At 39.2% G+C, this 21,015-nt stretch overlaps 1 protein-coding gene across 1 annotated transcript in view; it reads left to right on the top strand.

Moving 5' to 3' along the window:
* The window catches only part of LOC139596580 (hypoxanthine-guanine phosphoribosyltransferase-like), a 100,910-nt gene that overhangs the window by 76,208 nt on the left and 3,687 nt on the right, over positions 1–21,015 (top strand). The window contains exons 3-7 of the mRNA XM_071440986.1: positions 18,378–18,513; positions 18,895–19,078; positions 19,420–19,482; positions 20,020–20,037; positions 20,232–20,314. Coding sequence (XP_071297087.1) covers positions 18,378–18,513; positions 18,895–19,078; positions 19,420–19,482; positions 20,020–20,037; positions 20,232–20,314 — 484 coding nt within the window. The remainder of the gene's footprint in view (positions 1–18,377; positions 18,514–18,894; positions 19,079–19,419; positions 19,483–20,019; positions 20,038–20,231; positions 20,315–21,015) is intronic.

The following is a 21,015-nucleotide window of genomic DNA, read 5'->3' as shown; positions in this document are numbered from 1 at the left end:
GTGTCATACGTCCTTGGGGTGAAAAATTCTGGGTCTTTTTAGAAAAGATGTTGGGTCACTTTATGTCCTGTATATTTGCAATGGAAGAACACTGCAAAGTCAGGCAGGATAGATTAGATGACCAGGCAAGGCACAGCCCTGACAACAGGTCTCTACAGCAGAGGATTCACCCAATTATTCCCTTCTGGCACTTAATAGCAGGGTTGTCACAAAGTCAGTCTTACAGGAACTTCTGTAGGAAAACCGGGGGGATAGATGGAAAAATTTGACCTAAATCTCAAACTCAAGACTGCTTTTGTGCAGCAATAGCATCACACCATTTCATGATTCATTCTAATTCCACTGATTTCCATTTGCATCAGTCAATAACCTTGTTCAGTGCTTGAGCAACATGTGAGTGAGTTCCTGGGCTAGGATAATGGGCAAGAAGGTACAAGAGAGCTGTGAATTCCCACACTTTGGAGAAACAATAGCAGCACAACCATCAGACCAACAGACTGCCTCGGGGAATTTCTTGCTACAGGATGTTGGGGGTGTTGGAAGATCACAGAAGCTTGAAAGGGACTAAACAAATTCATTGAAGAAATCTAATAAAGGTGATCCTCCAGCTCAGGAAGTCCCTGAATATAAAACAATCTGGGCAGCTGATTTCTCTGGGAATGTACCACTGTGCTTGCCCTTTTCTTCAGTATCTACCAGAAACAGCTATCTTTGAGTGTTGATGAGTATCTTCCAATGTCTAAAAAAAGATTTAGAAGTGAAAATTAGATGATATCTGGGATTTTTTCACTATGAGCTGAAGAGACTTTGTGAAAAGGAAAAAGAAGAATCTCAGTTCATTGGGAGACTGTGACTAAAAGAACAGGACAGTCATTAAGGGCTTGGTCCAGAGAGGAGCTGACAGGCTTTTTCAGCTCAGGGATATTTCTGCAGGATAGTTCCTGGAGATGCTCAGTAGATGATCATTTTAAGTTCACTGAAATAGTGTGAAGGCCTGGCAATAGGTGCTACCTGGCCTAGCCACTCCCAGTATAATGGCCTAGAAATGAAGTCAATGGGTCTGCACTTGTTTGGATAAAAAGGAGAAGAAAGAAATTTAGTGCTATAGGAGACAAGCAAAAGAGGCCCAGTGGACTTGTGGTGTGACCTGATCTGAGCCAATCAAGTCACCACACACAGGAGCTTGTTTTTCTTCTTTTTTCTTTATTTTATTTCATTTTACAACTGATATTTGTAATTAAAGGAATAGAGGGAACAGTCTTATTTCATTCCTTTGTTGCACCCCCAGAAGCAGTCTTCTAGTAACCCATGAAGAAGACATGAAATTCAGATTAAAAATTGCAGGGGAAACTGATACCATGTCTCTGTTAAATAGTACACATTTGTGTACTGTCATCATATGGCATCCAGTACTTAATGATATAAATTAATGGTTAGGAAATATGCTTCCAGGCCCCAACAAAGCAAAACAATAGTTTGGGTTTGGATTGAGCATTTGGTATGGCAGAGATTGTACTAATTTTTATTGCTAGGAGGTTGACTTTGATGTAGGGGTTTTTTTATTAGAAAGTAACTTAGATGAATTTACTTTGAATTACATCATCCTTTATATCACATCCCTTTCCAAAAACAGCTGCGAGTCACTGATCCATATAGTGCTAAAAAAGCCAATGAGTTTCAGATCTTTTGCTCAATTTCAGTATTATTTCAGACCTGGAGTTACTGTTTTCAGACAACTTACCCTTTCTCATCTCCCCCTATAGCATTTTCTTCTATGAAAATGCCAAGTAACATTTACAACAGACTCTGGCATGTTACCACTTTTCCTTATTTGGAAAATTTTCAGGAGGAAATTTTTTTATTATTTTCCAAAGAATACATTCTGTAGGCGGTTCTTTACATATTGGGAATAATGCTTTCCCCTCTCATTATGTAAAATGGAGCAGTTTTGAAGGATCCTGAGCAAACTTCTGTGCCTTGGTCTTATTCAAGCCATACCATTTAGTATTTCTATTCAGTTCACTGAAAAACCAACATCTGGAAACATGCAGCCATTAAAAATCATTCAGACTTGAATCTAACTAAAGGGTTTACTTAAACTATTTGCATAAATAGTTAAGAAAAATGTGTTAGTTACAAGCAAAAAAATCAGCAATACACAATTGCTGCCATACAATGATACTCACCACACCATGTTTCCTTTTCTTATTAAAAGGCTTGAAAAAGCAATGAATTTTAGGAATAACACTGCACCCTTCTCTTGGAGACTCACAACTCTTATGAATTGTGCTCAGTATGTTCTCTATGTTATGTTAGGGTCACTTCATCTAGTTTGATATGATGATAAAGTTGAGCCATCTACAGACAGGTTTTTACCTCTCACCAACAAGCAAAAACTAAAGAAAGAAATGAAGTCTCAAGAAAGCATGTGTTTGAGTCCAGACCTGGCTTTATTTATGTCAATTTTACTACTAAAAAAGAAGTCAGTGGATCATGAACACTTTTGAAGGTTTCCCTCAAATTTCACAGATGTGCTTATCTGACTAAACAGAGAGGGCTGTTGAAAAGATGCAGTTTGCTTCTGCACTTACCTTTCAAAATTCCTCATTTTGGAATCAGCAAAGGCTGAAGGTTGGAAAGGTAACGAGAAATTAGACTCCATTTGAGATGTATCTAGCTTACAGCAACATTTCCAAGAGTAGAAATATCTTGCTGCCTCTGAAAAATGAAAGGTAACCTCCTCCTCCATAAGTGAAGAGGACATGAAAAGGAGGCAATTGTTGATTTACTGCAAAGGAAATGTCTGTGAAAACAAAACTTTCCCTTCTTATTTTCTTGAGTAGTTAAATCTTTCTTTTTGATTTTTCTAATCTAGCTTCTAATACAGTAGATGGAAAATATTTCACATTATTTTAGTCATCAACCACTAGCTCAGGTGGATTTGATTATCAATTGCAGGAGGTGGCACATTTCCAACATGCTACCAAGTAAACTTACACACTTGTTTTTCATGAATTCTTCATCTTGTGGTATCTTATCACTTGATTTATGGACTGTTTGGGTTCATAGCTTTTAGACTTATGTTCAGTTTTGTTTAAGTTTTGCCTTTTGTACTTTGGCTACTATTTATAAAATGAGAGCTCTGAGTAGGATTTGGGTAGCATACCTGCGCTCTAACAAGGATGGGGGAAGGTTCTTGACAGGGCACACACTTTTCACTTGCAACTTGGAAATGCTATGGTTTTTTTCAGCAAGGAACAGGCAGTGAAAAACCAGATGCTGCATGAAGACTTTTCCCACTGAACCCACAGTTTTGGAACAAAGCAAACCTCAAAGAGACAAAACCACCACTGACACCAAAGAGTCTAAAACACATTATCCTGAATCCTGTGGTTTCTTAGCAAAATCAGTTTTTAAAAGGCCTCAAAAAGTGCATGTCAGACCCTAATATACAACAAATAATTAGTGATGGGATAAACTTTAAAAAAACCACTGTATGATATAGATCAGTCAAAGCCTGGAAAGTCTGTGAAGTAAACCAGAGTAGGTTTCACTGCATTTGTTGCATCTTGTCAGATTTACTCCAGCTAAAGTCTAGCTCATTTATTTATTCAGGCATCTTGATGTTTTCCGTGTCCCTCATCTCTGTCTCTCCCCTTTCATGCCAAACCAGGATGGTTTCTGCTCTCCTGACCCTGTGATTCCAGGCCTGTGACTCCCAACTGGTTCAGAGCAAAACCATTTCAGATTTCATCCAGCCAGCAGAATTCCTTTTCCCACCACCTCAGAAACTAAGACAAGATGTGACTTTGCTGTAAAAATACAGAATGCTTTTGATAATTCAGCATGGAACACCGTTGATACTGCTCAAAGCACAAATGCCTGCTATTGTGATTTGACATTTAAACAGACTGCCTAAGCCTTGATTCCACTGAAATCAAATAATCTTGCCACTGATTTCACAGAACCAGACTTGTATGCATAAAAATGGTAATTCTTATTATCCCAAAGCAGACACTTCATATGCTGTAGGAAATAAAACCATTTAGTTAAAATGCAGCTGAACAACATGTATTGCTGCACTGCAGATGAAAGACCCCTCCCTATAAAAAATAGTGGTTTTCATCCCTGAAGCCAAAGTTGACATTAGAGATTCTCATCCCATTCTAGTGGCTTGGCTGCTCACCATCTGCTGCAGAACTATGGTTAAACACTCGAGCTCCTACACTCCTGGGAAGCAAACACTTCCAACAAAGACATTTTTATCCAGTTACTCTTCTTTCAAATATGACTCAAACATTTAATGCAGACAATACACTGACCTTTGGGGCAGAGAGGACAGCATAAATGCTGCAATACAAACCCATTTTGTACCTAATTTTATTAGGAGAATGATAAAATTGTATTGTTTTACATGAATTATGGCAATGAGTTATTCAGTGGTGGAATCTACAGACTAGACATCTTGTACTGGGGCTTGTCACACAGCCAGCAAAAGCATTATCATCTATTTAATAAGACTCCATTTCCAACATTATTTTTAGGATCATATTTCCCCAGTGCTAATTAACTGCATTCACAGTTATATCACTGTAAAATACTGTTTAATTTATATTGCTTAATTTTCCTTTTCTACATGCACTGAAAAAAAAAAAAAGTATATGCACAAAGGAGCTTCCATATTTTTTCTTCATAGTTTGACAATCAATCAGTTTCTTCCTTTGACTTGTACCCAATGCAGCACTTTTATCATCAGTTTTATCATTATGGCACAAGATTGCTCACCTTACACTAAGATCATCTGCTCACTAGCCAAAGACAGTTCCCATCTTAAGAAGCTCACTATCATCTGGAGAGGAGGAAAAAGAGGCTTCCTATAAAAAGTTAAGAGAGAGTAAACATCAAAAAATACTTGTTTCTTTTTGTTTTTAAAACAAGAGAGGAATTCAATCTCCCTTTGCCACACAGTCATGTCTCTATTAATAGTCACAATTAGATTGCTCCTCAGAGGGGATTTCAGTCTTTCCTAGTCATAGATTGCTCCTCAGAGGGGATTTCAGTCTTTCCTAGTCATAGATTGCTCCTCAGAGGGGATTTCAGTCTGTCCTAGTCATAGATTGCTCCTCAGAGGGGATTTTAGTAAGCCCAGCACTGAGTCCATGCACACATATTGTTATACAGGCAGAGGAACTCCTAATTAAATGAGCCATGTGAATGGAACTGTAGTGTCAGTTACAACAAGGCATCACAACATGGCCCAAAGTTATCCCCAGCCATGACTAAGAGGGATTAGGTCAATCCTTGTGTCACAGCTCAGTTTTGTCAGACAGGTTTTTCCTCCCTTTGGATGGTGAGTAAGGAAGTTTATCCAGAGATGTTCAATAAAACACAAATATTGCTATCTATGCAGCAAACCTGAGAATCAGATACATTATTCAAAAAGGAAAAGAAAAAACCCAACCTTTGTATTACCTTCAAATAGCACTGAAGAAAACCATAGAAAGGGAATAAAAAAATCAATGTCATACAATATACGACAATATATACAATGTCATGCAACTACAAGTTACATTTAGAACTGACAGAAAAATTGGTCACTACATAAATTATTTGTTGGATATAAATTGTTACTCCTGTCTCTTAGTTACAGATACTAGTTTTGAAATCCCCTTTTGCAGATAATCTCCCATTTCTCAGGAAGGTGCTTACATGAAGTTTCTCTTACAGGACTATTTCAGTTTTGAAGTTTTCACTGTTCCAGTAAGTCCTGGGAACTATAGGAAACCTGCCTCCTCTCTTCTCAAAGGTTGTTGTACACAGGTGCAGGATGCAAAAGTACACATAAAAGACCTGTCATAACCCAAATTAGCAGGGAAAAACATGGAAATGAAAGATTAAGTTGATCTTTTTTATTTCTTTCTGAAAAAAAAAAGTCCACATAGAAATATAAATGACTTCTCTGACAATGCTTGGGAGGTATGTAGTTCCACATACTTGAGAGCTAGGTCTGCTTTCTATTAACTTTAGGATGATGGGCTGTCTGAACATGCCTACAGAGGAATAATTGCTCTAGTGCTCTTCCAGCATATATGGGGACAAGGATCCAAACCAGCTGCCCCGTGCTAGATCACGGCATTTATCTCCTCACTTCTTCTGAAGATGCATAGCTGTGGAAGTATTTGATGGAAAGAAATTAAGATTGTTAATGACCTCACTGCCTCAGTGCTAAACCTGAATGGTTAATGTCAGATGTCAGTTTTTGGGAGTTACTATTTCCTCTACAGTTTGAACAGATCTTATGGCATCTCATAACTCTCTTGGTAACTTTTTGCTATTTTTTTCAGTCTTTCAGACATGCACAAGTATTATGTTAAAAAGCTATCAAAGGTTTATTTGTGATTTTCTCTTCTGATTTACTACAAGTCTGACTCTTCAGGACTGCTTTAGAGAGAAAACCTGCTGCAGTAGGGTGCCCTGTGTGCCCCATCAGCCCCACTGGCCATGGCTGGTCTCACATGGTGCAGTAGCTCCTTTCAAGCTCAGGACTGGGCTCCCATCCTGGTCTGAGCCCTGTCCATGTGCACCTGTCCCCAGGTTGGAGGAATCTGTCTTGTTGCTGTGGGCTGGCCTGGTGAGCACTGGACCTGATCTGTGGGTTGACTTCCCAGCTTGAGCTTGGACCTGCGGCATCACCATGATCCTTCCAGGTGATCTGGACTCCTGGTTGATCCCAGTCCCCTGCCCAGACCTGTTTCACTCACCTCAGCCTGTGTGTTACCCTGCTTGTCTCCTTTAGGCAGCAGTTGTCCCCTGCTGCTCCCTGGCAGCCAGTTCCTCAACCTTTTCTAGCTTCCAGATAGAAAACACAGCTTGAGATGATAGATTTTTTTTTTTAATACACTTAAACATAACAACATACTGTGTGTTTTAAATCACAAAGCTTTTGCTTTGAGCCCATTGACACAGCTGTGATGGGACTATTATACCCCCTAGCTGTCCAAAACTTATTTTTCTTTTAGGAGCTTGTCTTGTTTTTCCTGAGCAGACTCACTGTATGCACCATATTATCTGTACAAAAATTCTGCTGTTACAGCCTCTCACTGACAGCACATCTGTGGGATTTTTTGAACTGGAAAAGAGAAGTTTCTGGCTATGACACCGGGACAGGTTTCCCTTCTGCCACTCTCACACACACCCTGTTAGGAGATGAGAGGCAGCAAAGCTGCATACAAGGTGTTTTCAGTTCCAGTTTACTCTGTGCCTCAATCATTCAAGCTTCTTCAGCACCATGAGTGAAGCTGGACTGAAACCTTAGCACAGGCCTGAAGTTTCAGCTGCCTTCAAGAGGGATAGTCCTTAATGCAGAGTTCTGTGCTTTCCCAAATTGGACCCCTACTGATTAAAAGGCATTTTTGAAAAGCCAGTCATGGTGGGTGATGTTTTACAATGGAAGCTGTTTAAAAAGATAATTAAAAGAATAATTGCTATAATGAAAATCTAACATGTCTAAAAATGACCAAAATTATCACAGCTGTCTTCCATGACTTTAAGTTTCTTCTTTTCTTAAAAGCCAAGATATTAAAGGTTTTCTAGCTTTACCACACAGTGCTGCATTTTTAGATTTGTGGACAGACTGAGTGATCTTCAGCCAGCATCTGAACCCACGGCCTCCCATCCTGGTTTCTGTTCATTACCACTACATCAAATCTTGTACAAAGTCAGATTTTCCAGTCAGTGCTGCGTGGCCCTTTCTGAAATGCACGTTTTCAGCAGCAGCAATGCACAAAGACAAGTAAATTGCCATGTCACACGAGGGCAGCGCACAGCGTTACGTAAGGGGGCTCCCTCCGAGTTATTAGTTTTATGTCAGTTCTGGCATACACTCAAATGAAACGTGGAAAAGACTAGATAAGGGGTGAAGAATGAATTGCCTTCATTAATATTCAACCACGGGTTTTAGCTTCATTATGACCTACTCTTGTGAAGAGCTGAGCAGAGCGAAGGCCAGTGGCTGTGTCCACCGTGCCGTGACAACTTCGTGGCTCTGATTAATAGGCCTGGAAGACCCTTTTGGTGACATATAAGGTCTCTGCTCTGAGCCAAGGTGCCTCGAGGAGAGCTGGAAACAAACCCAACTTGTTCTCATTGAATAACACACTTGCTGTCATCATCAGACTGAATAGGGGATTAATTTAGCTGAGTTTGGGCACACAAGAGCAGTGCAAGTACAGCAGTATTTCAGACTGGAAAACAGGATAAACATTTTTAGATGAAACGAGACTGTTTATAAATTAAAAATGTGGATTTTATAAATCTCTTTCAAGCAAAACAATTTGACATAAACAAGCACAAGCCTTAACTATTAGATTTTAAATATTAGTATCATTTGAGGGTTAAAATGTAGATAACTAATTAAATTAATTCTACTCTTTAAACAGGCCATTGCATAAGTTTAACTATCAGTGAATATACATCTTAAAGGGGATGTAGATTAGCTACAGTAGAACTGCATTAATTTTCAACCATTCAGATTTGGGTTTTATTACTTTTCCCACAGATCAAAGCCATTATATGACATAGGGGAAGCACGAAATAATGTGTTTCTTTAGGATATTTTATATAACCTACTTCCCTTAATGTAATCACAAAACTACATATTCATTTTTCAAATTGTAGTCAGAGTAAAGGTGATATACAAGTAATTCCAATATTTAGGCCTGAAAACCTGGGGCATACTGACTGGAGAACAGGAGTTGGCTGTCAGTGGAAGGCTAATGAATTCAGAAATGATGAGAGGTGTGCTGTATTTGCTTAAATCCCTTGAAAACCTAACTGACTACAATGAGATGGCTTCTAGCAAATATTCCATATGTAGTCCCATGGAAAATGTATGGTTGTACACAGGATAAATCCGTATTTTCCATACAACTGTGTGTGACAGGAAATTTAAACTGTACCCCTTTATATATTTTACATAAACAAAACTTGCCCCTACACCAGATTAAAATGGTGGCTTCAGAAGGAAAGCAGGGACAAAGACACTTGTTACAATGATGATTGGCATTTTCACCTTTTCTAGACAATAACAAAATATTTTTGAAAGGACAAGTAAGTCAGTTGCAGAAATATCAGCACTGAGAACTTATTGTTTTTCAGAATTACTGCTTTTTAAAAAGTTTGCCTAAGGGGGCTTAATGAGAAATCTATATTATTTATTAACACTGGAGGATTTACTTGAGAGTAATCCAAAGACAAACATAAGAAGAATCCATAATCTTTTCCAGTTTCCTGACCTGTTTCAATGACAATTATCAACTGCCATAAAGCAGCCATGTTTAGGTTTAAGTTAGCAAAATACATGTGTTAAGAAGATATAAAATCTGCCATTCTGAGATATAAGTTGTGTAAGACTGAAGAAAAGCAATTACCTGAATTTGTGTGTATATGCTGGATAAAAATGTGGTGAACTGCTCTGAATTTCTGGACATTTTGCTGCAGAGGACTCCAACAGAAATGTGCATTCAGGGCATTACTTTTCATTTCAGTTAAGGAAAGACTTTTTATTATCTCTAATGGGGATAAAAGTGATCTATGTTGAAAGTAGATCTTTCGTGTCTGACAAAGGAATTGAAACTTAAGAATCAGTAACAGAAACTTTCTTTTTGCTCCTTCCACTGTCTTAGGAAACTGTACTGAATTGGCTTTTCACATTGTGGGCAAGCCTGCACAGCCAATGGCACTGGAGGTGGGTTCCATAGCCAGGGCCTGTAAGGAACACAAGTAGCAGCAGTAAAATCTTTCTAAGCCAGTTCCTACCAAAGTGTCATGTTCAATACTGAACATCTCAACAGAAGGCATTGGCAACACTGAAATAGAGGGGTTTATAAAACTGAGATTTAGAGATGACATATCTTCACTTGAAGGCAGTAGCTGCATGGTATTGTAAAAGGGACTTTTTTTTTTAAATCTTGCTAAAATGCATAGTCCACAATTTTATTACGTGCTGTTACTGGAAGATGGCACTTAGGTCTCTTAAGGGTCAAACATGGCTTTGCAGAATAAAATGATGTTAACAATTAAAAATAGTGACTATGAAGAAGAGTTTTAGAATATTTCAAAACATGGACTCTCTGTGGTATGTATTTTTATACTGGTTTAACATCTCAAGTAAGAAAGGACTCATACTAAGGTCATACAAGCAGTCTGAAATCCACTGCAAGGAGTTCTATTTTAACTCAGCAATTCACACCGAATTCTTTCACCGCACTGAGAATGAATTCAGGAAAATAAATATCCAAGGAGAAATATGGATTTAATTGTTATTGCTGTTACATTGCTAAAATAAAACAGCTGTGATCACACACTCAGATAAAGCCATTGTTTAACAAATATTTTTATTAAACATCTCTGTAGTGGAGATGAGCCCAGCTCCCCAAGAGCAGAGCAGGCTGCTTCCCGGACCACCCATTGCTCCAGAGGTGAAACAGCCCATCCAGCTGTTGGGGGGTGGGGGAATGGGATCAGACACACTGCATACCCTGGCAGGCATGCTGCAGCTCCTGTCTGCTCACAGACACATTGAATTGCAACAACTGGAGCTTCTCATGCAAGGAAACAGGGCACAGTCCTTTATCAAATCATGCCCAGCAGTGATGGCATCAATGGGGCCTCTTGGAAGGCATGTCCCCAAAACTGACAAGGACCTGTGCAGCCCAGGGCAGAAAGACTCAATCACTGAGGTTAGCTGATTACAAGAGGCAGAGGGGGAAAGCAGGCACAGGGAGGTCAGAGATACAACAGAAGCAGTCAGGAAAATAAATTGGCCATGGGTATACAGTAAATAAACTGTGTGTCTGAGCTGGGAATAAATTCCAGAAGTCCTGATTCCTTGTCTCTGCTCTGTTGCCGCAGTCCTAATCAGATCCTCTCTCAAAATGACTTTCTAACATAGACAGTCCAGGAGACTGAAACATTTATCCTATCTACAAACCAAATGTAGCAGAAGATATATAAAGATTTCCTTCAAACAGGCACTCTAGCATTTCTGTTAGGGCCTCAAAGATTTTGTTAATAAATACTGCACTTTTCCTCCATGTTGGCCATCAGAATTTCTGAGCTTGCAGAATTTATCATTCATCTACTTATGAACTGGTGTCAGGATATTTTCAAGAATTATTTGAATTTAAAATCCAGGTAATCTTCTACAGTTCTGACATCCACCAGTCTGTGTTTCCTAGGGTTATTGATGGTTTGTTGCAGTAATCAAATGAGTTGTAAAACCAAAACATTTTCATGCACAACATTTATAAATATCCAATACTGATTGAGATTTATATCACTTTTCTCTTTCAGTAAACTAGTAAAATCTCAGGCCAGAGAGAAAATAGATTTGGAAAGTATGAAGGTTCATACTCATTAAATTTTCTACATAAAAAGCTACACAATCTAAAGGAGTACATAAGGAGACTGAAATTTGTGTAACTGCTCCTAGTCTTTAATTGTAAACATGCATTGTTTACCATGGAATGTGCATTGTAGTTTTTCCAAACAGATTGCTTGCAAACCAATTAAGCAGCTGGTCTTATCTAAGAATTCAAAGTGCCAAGCAAAAAAAAGCAGATTTAGGATGGGCATGGGATTACTGAAATCCAGCCATTGCAAAATGTATCAGTTTGCCTAATAACCCATCAGCCACTGAATACAAGGGCTAAGTTTTGATTTAAGGTTTTAGCAGCCACTCAGAACTTGGAGCCTATGGGTCAGATCTTTGGTGGTTCAGATCAGGGCAGTTTTCCTGTAATCCACAATTATACAAGTTTGGAACTGGTGTAAATATTTCACAGAATCACAGAATATTCAGAGTTGCAAGGGAATCATAGGGATGACAGAATGACTGAATTATGGAATGGTTTAGGTTGGAAGGGGCTATGGGCAGGGACACCTTCCACTGTCCCAGGCTGCTCCCAGCCCCAGGGTCCATCCTGGCCTTGGACACTGCCAGGGATCCAGGGGCAGCCACAGATGCTCTGGGCACCCTGTGCCAGGGTCTCACTAAGCTTGATTTTCTGTCAGTAGGAATCCATTCCCCCATATCACAGGATCACAGAATATTCTGAGTTGGAAGGGACCCACAAGGTTCAGCAAGTCCAGCTCTGAAGTGAATGACCCATACAGGGTCCAAACCCACAACCTTGGCATTATTAAGACCATGTTCCAACCAACTGAGCAAATGTCCTGCCACTCCATGCCCTTCCCTGGAAACAGTCCCTCTCCATCCTTCTCAGTGTGATCATCCAGCTCCTGTCCCTGCAGACCTCCCAGCAATCCCCCCTGTGCATCCCTGGGAGTGGTGTCCAAACGCTGCTGGAGCTCCGGCAGCCTCGGGGCCGTGCCCATTCCCTGGGAGCCTGGGCAGTGCTCAGCACCCTCTGGGGGAAGCAGAACCTTTCCCTGATTCCCAGCCCGATCCCGAAGCGCTCCCCCTGGCCGGCGCTGCCCTCTTGCGGCACGGCCGGGCTCGCTCGGCAGCGCTCGGTGAGCGGAGCGCACGGCACATCCAGCTGCGGGTGTTTGCGTCCCGAACGAAAAGAACTAATCGGAAATTAGTCTAATTTAAATTAAATGCTTTATTGGTGTTCATAAAATGTTTCTGGAGGACCTTTAAAATGATCGCAGCAGTCTCAAGGCCGGTCACTCCGAACTGTAATAGAATGTAAACCTGTTTAACAAACTCAGGTATGGAAACAGCAAAATCATGCCCTGAGAAAAGCAGTTACTGATTCAATAGTTCTGGGAATAGATGCAAGGCCAGGAGCACCGTTGTTCTATATGGACTGACTGCTGTTTACCAAGCTATCAGTGCTGATCTAATTAATTTCCAGTCTGTTTGTGTGGCTTCACTTATTGGCTCTTTCAGCATCCTATTATCTAAAGCAGGGCAAGAGATTGAAACCTGATTTGGTTTCCTCAGAACACTTAATTTTAAAAAGATGCACTTGGGGTTCCCATATGGAACACCTAAACTTTTTTGTTCTTTCCTATGGGAGTATCATCACATAATTCAAAACAGAGAAGCCATCCAAGGATGACAGCTGGCTCCATTCTATTTTCATTATTCAGCAATGACAAACGGCTGTTTTAGCATGAACATTTTACCTGTGAGGACTTTTTTCTTCAGAATGCAACACTAAAACAGGTGATTGTGGTGTGTGATTACTCATGGTTCTGCGGAATTTACTGAGAAGACTAAATTCATTTGAACAAATATGATCTGGGAAGTAGTTTTCAAATAGAGTAGGCAGAGACTTCCTAAAGTTTAATGAAAGAGTAAACACGGGCTCTAATAAATAAAGTCACTGCTCATTTGTCACTCAGCTAATATTCCCTATGGAGCCAAAACACAAAAGTAAGTCAGTGAGAGGAATTTTCTACAATCCTTTTCTGAAGCAGAATTAAACAGGACTTTAGAACTGGGCCCAGTTCAGGTCAGATCTAAGAGTACAGTGCCTAAAGGAAACACAAAAATTTGCAAGCTCCAATGTACAGTTTCTAGATATGTGAGTAATATGGAATCAAACTTGCCTAAAGTAAAAAAATTCAGGGGGTTATAAAATTTACACAGGAAAGGTGGCCTTCTAATATTCAGAACCAAAGCTAATATATTACATGTGAGAATATTTTCAGGTGGCCTGATCAGAGAGCAGGAAGGAGAAATCCAAGCAGGAGTAAAGCCAAGAAAGAGTCAGGATTTCCCTGACACACAAAAAAGTCCATAATACAGAGAAGAGCAGGGCATTTTGAAACAGGGCTCAGCTAAGCTGGGAGCTACAGAGCATATCAGATATGCATACAGTATTTATTTTTTCACTATAATTTCAGACACTGTGCTCAGTTTGCTGAAAACCGTAAACTGAGAGTAGGGCAAATAATTAGTGCCTTGATTAGAAAGAGGCTTCAAAGAAGTAGCTGCATTCAAGCTGTTGATTTTAGCAAAGCTAGGCTAAACTCTGTTTAAACCTGGAAAACTACAAGAAAATCAACCAACAAAGGTGTCAGCTAGAAGGGGCCACCTTACACCAGGAATTAGAAAAGCAAGGCTTTTCTCAGGATATGGAGCTTATGGTTGTATAGGAAATACAGTAGGGAATTCACAGAAGGAAGGTCCTGCTGACTACATCAAATAGGGGTCAGGTAGCCTCAAGGCACTAACAGTTCCCAAAAGAACTACTATTTAATGTCTCACTTAAGGTTGTGGATATGTCCATTAATCCATTGGAACAGATTTTCTATGTTATCCCAAGTGTCACCAGCCACAGTCTGAAGAGCAACTGTGAGACTACAAAGAAACAAGAAAAATCTCCTTTCATTAGCTACTGTGCTCCCTCTCCAAGAGAACATTAAACTAGTTGAATTAATAAAATATACCCCATCTAGTAAGAACATCCTGTAATATGTTGCATGCAAGCTGGTTTTAGCTCATTTTGCAAGTAGGATTAATTTTTAGAACTTTCAGACTTTCATGTTAATCCCAGATAATAGTGCAGTTTGGTAGATTAATCAGATTACAGGACATTACAGGATTTGATTTTAAATTATGTGAAGCATGTTTCTAGAACTGTTACCCTCTCATTTTATGAAAGGATGACCTGGAAGAATGACAGACAGGGTTCACCACATCTCAACAGTTGCAAACCTCTCCTTCAAGATCCTTTTAAAAATATGCTTTGTTTAGTCTGCTTTATCTCTGACTGACATTTTCTGACAGCAAGTAATAACATGAATTTTTAAAAGACATGGACTTTGTCACATGGATTGTGTAAACAAACACCGTGTAAGAAAATTATATACAAACTTACGTTTTACACACACACCACTGATTTACCACCTGCTACAACCAAATATCTGATGTGTTTTCAGTTAAAAACCTCATCTCAGATTCTACCTAGTCCTTCCCATTAATTTGATTCTTGATCTTCTTTTTTGCATCTCCCTCGTTCCCCACATCTTTACTCTCATTGGTTACAGCAGGGCTCAAGCTCATTTTATTTCTGGTTAATCTGATTAGGTAAGAACCTGGGATTGTGATGTCAGTGCATTAGCAGAAGGAAGTAATTCTTCCTGCAGGAAAGATGGCAATTCTGACCTTTTAGAAGGAAGTCATGATCTGACTGGAAGATTAAAGCAGAGCCAGCCAAACTGCAGTAATAACACCAACTCATTCTGCAAGAGCACCCTTCAAAGAGGGATTATGGCTCATGGACTGCAGGTAAGAAAGCATAATGTCCTTGTGTTTGGTTATGTGCCTGAAGGGAGCTTTGGCTGGGGGGGAAAGGTCAGCTTCAGCAAAAATAGCAGAACATTGGAAATACTGACTAATGAAAGGCTTTGGTTCTTATACTTACTCAGCAGAAAAGATGGCTTTCAGAGCAAAGGCATCTTGATAGACTCACTTTTCTACAAATGCATGACATTATTTGACTTTATATTCATATTCTTTCATTCTGTGCTGACAAAATAATAGTTATGCATTTCTCTACTGTACAAAATTGCTGTAGTTAATTTTGTTGTTTTTTCCACTTAAACTCAGAAACTCATATCAGTAATTGAACAGATGAAACTGAAACTAAATTAAATAACTAATTTCTCAAGTTATAAACTCATTATTTAAAAATTTAATGATTTTGCATGACAGTTTAGTAGATTGTTTTATTATTATGAGCTGTCACTGTACTATTCAGCATATGCCAAGGCAGCATTCACCAATGCAAAGGCTTTAATGAGCCTGTAAAGCAGGTTGCTGTGGTGATGGGGTGTTCAAACTGATGCAATCCTTAAAGTTCTGGTTTTGAACCTTTCATTAGACTTTAAAAAATGCTTCACACAGATATTGTTGTAGCAGATATTGTTTGTACCCAAGCCTCTCAATGAGCAGAGTTGTTAAACCAAGTAACAGCTACAAAGCTGCACTGCTGGAGTAGCTCTAAGCAATAATGACTATTCACACCTCTATGCCTCAAGATTACCCTTTATTTCACACTAACATCCACACAGACAAACTCATCCCTCACTTGAGCTGAAGCAGTTGTGGTATCACTCATCAAGTGCAGCAGGAAGCTCAGCTTTGGCAAGAAGGCTGACCTTTAACTTGCTGTGCAGAAGAAATGTTGTGCATTTATAACTGCAAAAGCAGATTGTAAAGCTGAAGTCCATTAAATACTGCAATCAGTATCACAATTAGGTAAAAGAAGCTACTCAAATTGCAGGGAGCATTATCACTGCTTTTAAGCTGCAGTTAAGGAGAATGCAATAGACGTGGGAATCTTAGAGACAAAATAAACCAAATCCAGCAACAAAACAAAGAGCACTTTTTATACTGGTGTCAGTGACTATCCTTAAAGGTGCTTTTTTTTTTGATACTTCCAATGATAATGATGTTTATGTGTTCCAGTAGTCTCAAATAATCATTGTCTTTGACCAATGCTTCTAATTAAGTCAGAATCTCATACCCTGCCTGTGTATTCGCCACTAGCAGCCTCCCAGAGGCAGAAATGGGCCAGTTTGGAGCTGTCCAGTTGGGTCAATTGAACATCAAGCCATGAGCAGCTCTGCACTCACTAAAGCTGCTCTCAGTGCTGTGGCACAGCCTGACCCATCTGATCCCAGCATCTCTCCACAATCAATGAGGCACGAACAAACCTGATCTAAAACCAATCCTGTACTTATGCTTTCACTTCACTGACTTCAGCCATGAAGAAAATAGTAACTAAACCAGGCAGAACAGAACTGCTGCCACCCACCCAGGGCCCAGCTGCGAGGTCATTCTGCATGTTCTTGGAGCATTAGGGCTGATCAATTTTGAGTACTTGCAGAATATGCTGAGTCCAGCCAGGATGAGCTTCTATATCCATTGCCTTGTGCTACTATAATATGTTCTCTGAAACTTCCTTTAACACCTGTCTCCAGTTTTATCTTTAGCTTAAAATGCAGGAAGCTATTCGTGGCCAATTTAAAATAAATGGCAGTAATTGGTTATTTCATTTTTGGCTGCCATGAGTTTTGCAAGTAATAACCTACTACTGTTTTCTACAGTTCATTTTTCTTTTCTTCCTAAGCACTTATCTCTCCTATGCCAAACAAAAGGAGAAATTAAAACAACTCATCTGTCTAAAGAGTTTGCAGGTGTTAACTTGTTGTTAACAATACTTTATGCTATTACTGCTGAATCCATAGCTCTGAGCTTTTAGAAAAATGCTTTACTGAGTTCTGTGGGAGGTAAGTGGTATGTAGATAACCTATTTTCCACTGTTGAAGCTTTGAGCCAGCTCTGAATTTTTCTTTCAGTTAGTTCTGTATTTTTAACAACAGCAGGCCAGTAACAGGTGTGACAAAATCTCATTAATTTGAGGGGGTTTTCCAAATTTATTTCTAAAACTTATATATTAATCTCATTCACATTTTTTTTCTACTTCCTTATATGTTTTCTTGCTTGTTTTTTTACCACCACATTATAAATGAACAAAACATTCATCAAGGTCTTGAAGGGAGGTAGAATCCAAAGACACCTATCTGTTTGGGGGCAGAAGAGAAACCCAAATGGAGATTATGGATCTTCTAGACACACAGACATCTCTGGGTGCAACGGCCTGAAATCAGCATGTTGAATAAAGAACTGTAATCTGAAACCCTGGAAGCAAAAAGGGTTAGGGTCCAGATCTGTTGGACATAGCCTTGGCCAGTGCCCAGCCACAATGAGGAGCACTCTGCTCCAAAGGCAAACAGCACAACAGCTTCCCACCTCTGGGCACCCTCCGAAGTTCCCCCTCTTCCCACTGTCATCCCAAAGCTTCTCCTTTGGGGTGAGCCATCTCCCTTGTCCTCTGAGACAGCTAATGGATGGAATTTCAAAAGTTCAGCTGTGAATTCATGCTTGGGAGACAGAGTTTTCTATTTTACACAGTGGAAAATAATGATCAAGGTAGAGCAGCACCTCAAAATCACATGATGACCTGTAATCCCAATCTCCTTTGCCTTGCATTTTAATTTTCACTTGTCTACCACACGAGCAAGATACTGAGCTCTGCAGAACAGCAAATGGAACAAGAGGGGAGTTTGTTATTGTTTTGGGTGGCTTTTTAAAGGAGTTGATGATGGCCAAGAATTTATCTCATAATGAATGGGGCAAAGTACTTGTTTATCCATGCACAACTCCATTCACAACTCAGCCACCAGCTCCCGAATTATCAGATTGTGAACAGTTCTAGCAGAAAGATCAAAAACTCTCAGAAATATTTTTATTTTGACACATTATTGGTGTGGAGGAATTTTTTCTTCACACTATCAGAGACTGGAAGCTTTTTCTTGTATGGCTTTGTTGCTAGTTTTACACTTACTTCCCTTTCCCTTGCAGATAAGAGATGAGGAAAGTGGCTACAACAAAGATCTGTTTTGCATTCCTAAGCATTATGAAGAAGATTTAGAAAGAGTCTTCATTCCTCATGGACTCATCCTGGACAGGTATGAGGGTAAACAGAAAAGAACAGGGACAGTGATGCCAATTTTTGTCCCTCCAAATGAAAGGACCGAGGTCCTTGCCCTGTGCAGCCCATAAGAAACATGGAAACCCTGCAGCCTAACACTTCTGTCCTAAAGTCTAGTACAAGAGGGGGTTTATGGAGTGGATTCCTCTACAAGCTCTGTTAAACTTCCATGTTCCCTCAAGTATCTTTAAGACCACCTATCCTGCAATATTAAGGTTTATGGGTTAAATCAGCTTGTGCTGTGCAAATATGTAACTAACTTTCCTATGACTTGCTGTGGTAACAATTTGCTAGCTATAAAAACACAACAGCAAGATAAGAATTTTTAAACTCTTTTTTTTTTTTTTCTCTCTCACAGGACAGAACGTTTGGCTAGAGATATCATGCAAGACATGGGAAGTCATCACATTGTTGCACTCTGTGTCCTTAAAGGAGGCTATAAATTCTTTGCTGATTTACTAGACCATATAAAAGCACTAAATCAAAATGGTGATAAATCTGTGCCTGTTACTGTGGATTTTGTCAGAATAAAAAGCTACTGTGTAAGCAACTTTCTTTTCTTTGGAAAATTGACTCTGTCCATAGACTGGCATTTTAAATACTGGTAGTTTGAGTTTATGCATACAAAAATTGAGTTTATGCATACATTCTGTTCAAATTACATACTAAAAAGGAACTTAGTTACTGATCTTCCCCGATGGGTGGATATTACACATCCACTGGAATAAACATATAGCAGAATACTCAACATGACAAAGCCAGGGGCAGATCTCAAACTCCCTCCTCTTGCAAAAAGCAAGAGCAGCACACCTGTCAAACAAATACAGGACAACACTTTTGGGCATGCTTGATGTGACTTCAATCTCTTTGTTTCTCCTTCTAGAATGATTCACCTGCAGAAAAAATCAGTTTTGTTGGAGAGGAACTGTCTACACTAAATGGGAAGGTACGAAATAGCATCTTCAGCTTTTAAAGGGAAACAACTGTTCTTGTGAATTTTCCAGGAAATCCATCTTTATTAAGATTTTGATACTGCATACTTCCAGCCACTTAACACTGATATAAATTGCCAGGCTTTGAAACAGTGAATAATTCCCAATGATCTCAGTGGAAACTTGAAGTGATCAGTGATGACTGCTCCCAAAGATCCTATTCCCCATTGTATCCCAGAATGCCCAGAAATGAACCATATTAAACTGACTCATTCAGTGTGGCTCTAGAATAATAGTGCTATACATAGAGCAATGTATAGACCTGACATAGGTGCCTTTATCACCACATTTTAAACTTTCATAAATACAGAAAGACTCTTCGGAAAGCACCAAAGTAAAGTCAGTAGTAAAAGTGACAATCTCCTCTGAGAATCAATGCAACTTCTTTGTAACTGAGGGTTTTAGTGTGCTTTTCTTGGCTGTATTATTTGCTGAAAATTGACTTTTTTTTTTTCTTTTCTTTCCTTCTTTCCCTATGTAATCTCTTCCAGAATGTGTTAGTAGTAGAGGTAAGTAATGACTGAACAAGGGGTGGAATGACATGGATTTTTTCTCCCTTCTTTTCAAATTAATACATAATACATATAAAATAATATTTAATTATGTTACTGGGCTGCCAGGTTGTTATGCTCTAATTTAATCCACTGACAGTCTAGTTTTCCTTTCAAACTTGAAGGATAATTTATTTTTTTATCTCTTTCAGGACATTATTGAGACTGGTAGAACAATGAAAGCACTGCTTTCAAAAATAAAAGACAAGAAACCAAGGATGGTAAAAGTTGTAAGGTACAATGATATAGCCACTAACTAACATATTCAAATCATTTGGGTGAATAGGCAGTGTATGCTGACAGGTACTTGTTTGGCTTAAAGTTTGGAGGTGAGGAAGCAAATGCAGGAGAGTAATCCTTATTCAGCTGCTGAAAAATTAAGTGTTTCTTAAACTGGGAATTTTACCCGTGCACTACCATCTTCACTGCTCAAATTAATAAAAAAAAGGTTTTATGGCTCTTTCCAGGCAGTTATAAAGTCTGATGGATTCCCTGTTTCTTACTTTATGTTTCAAGGAAATTCATCTCTTTCCATATGTTTTCTAACACCACCTCAAGTTGCCTCAATACTAGAATGACAACACTGAGAATATTTCTTAATATCCTCAACCATAGAAGTTTCCAGAATCTAAGAGTCTGTCAGCACTGGGAAGACGATTTCAAGTAGCATTCTAGATCTGCTTTTAGTAGATCTCTAAAAGGAAATTTTGTGGAATATCCCTGTGTTTGTCAAGTAACCACAATGCTTTATAAAAACAGTTGCTTTAAGCATCAGTTCTTCAGACAGTCTTTCTAGTGACTGTCCAGAAGGTTCTCAGTTTCTTCTGAAGTGCTCAGGTGTGGTGGTTTGACAGGAAATGTGTTTTCTGGGATGCTGTGGTTAGGCCAATGAATGTTCAGATTTTAATATTGGCATCAAATGTTGCCATTAGAACA

Source organism: Agelaius tricolor, unplaced genomic scaffold (genome assembly GCF_023055355.1).
Source record: "Agelaius tricolor isolate 1412-34295 unplaced genomic scaffold, bAgeTri1.0.p SCAF_15, whole genome shotgun sequence".
Classification (NCBI taxonomy): Eukaryota; Metazoa; Chordata; class Aves; order Passeriformes; family Icteridae; genus Agelaius; species Agelaius tricolor.
Note: the sequence above shows the minus strand (reverse complement) of the source record. Positions and strands in the feature narration are given on the sequence as shown.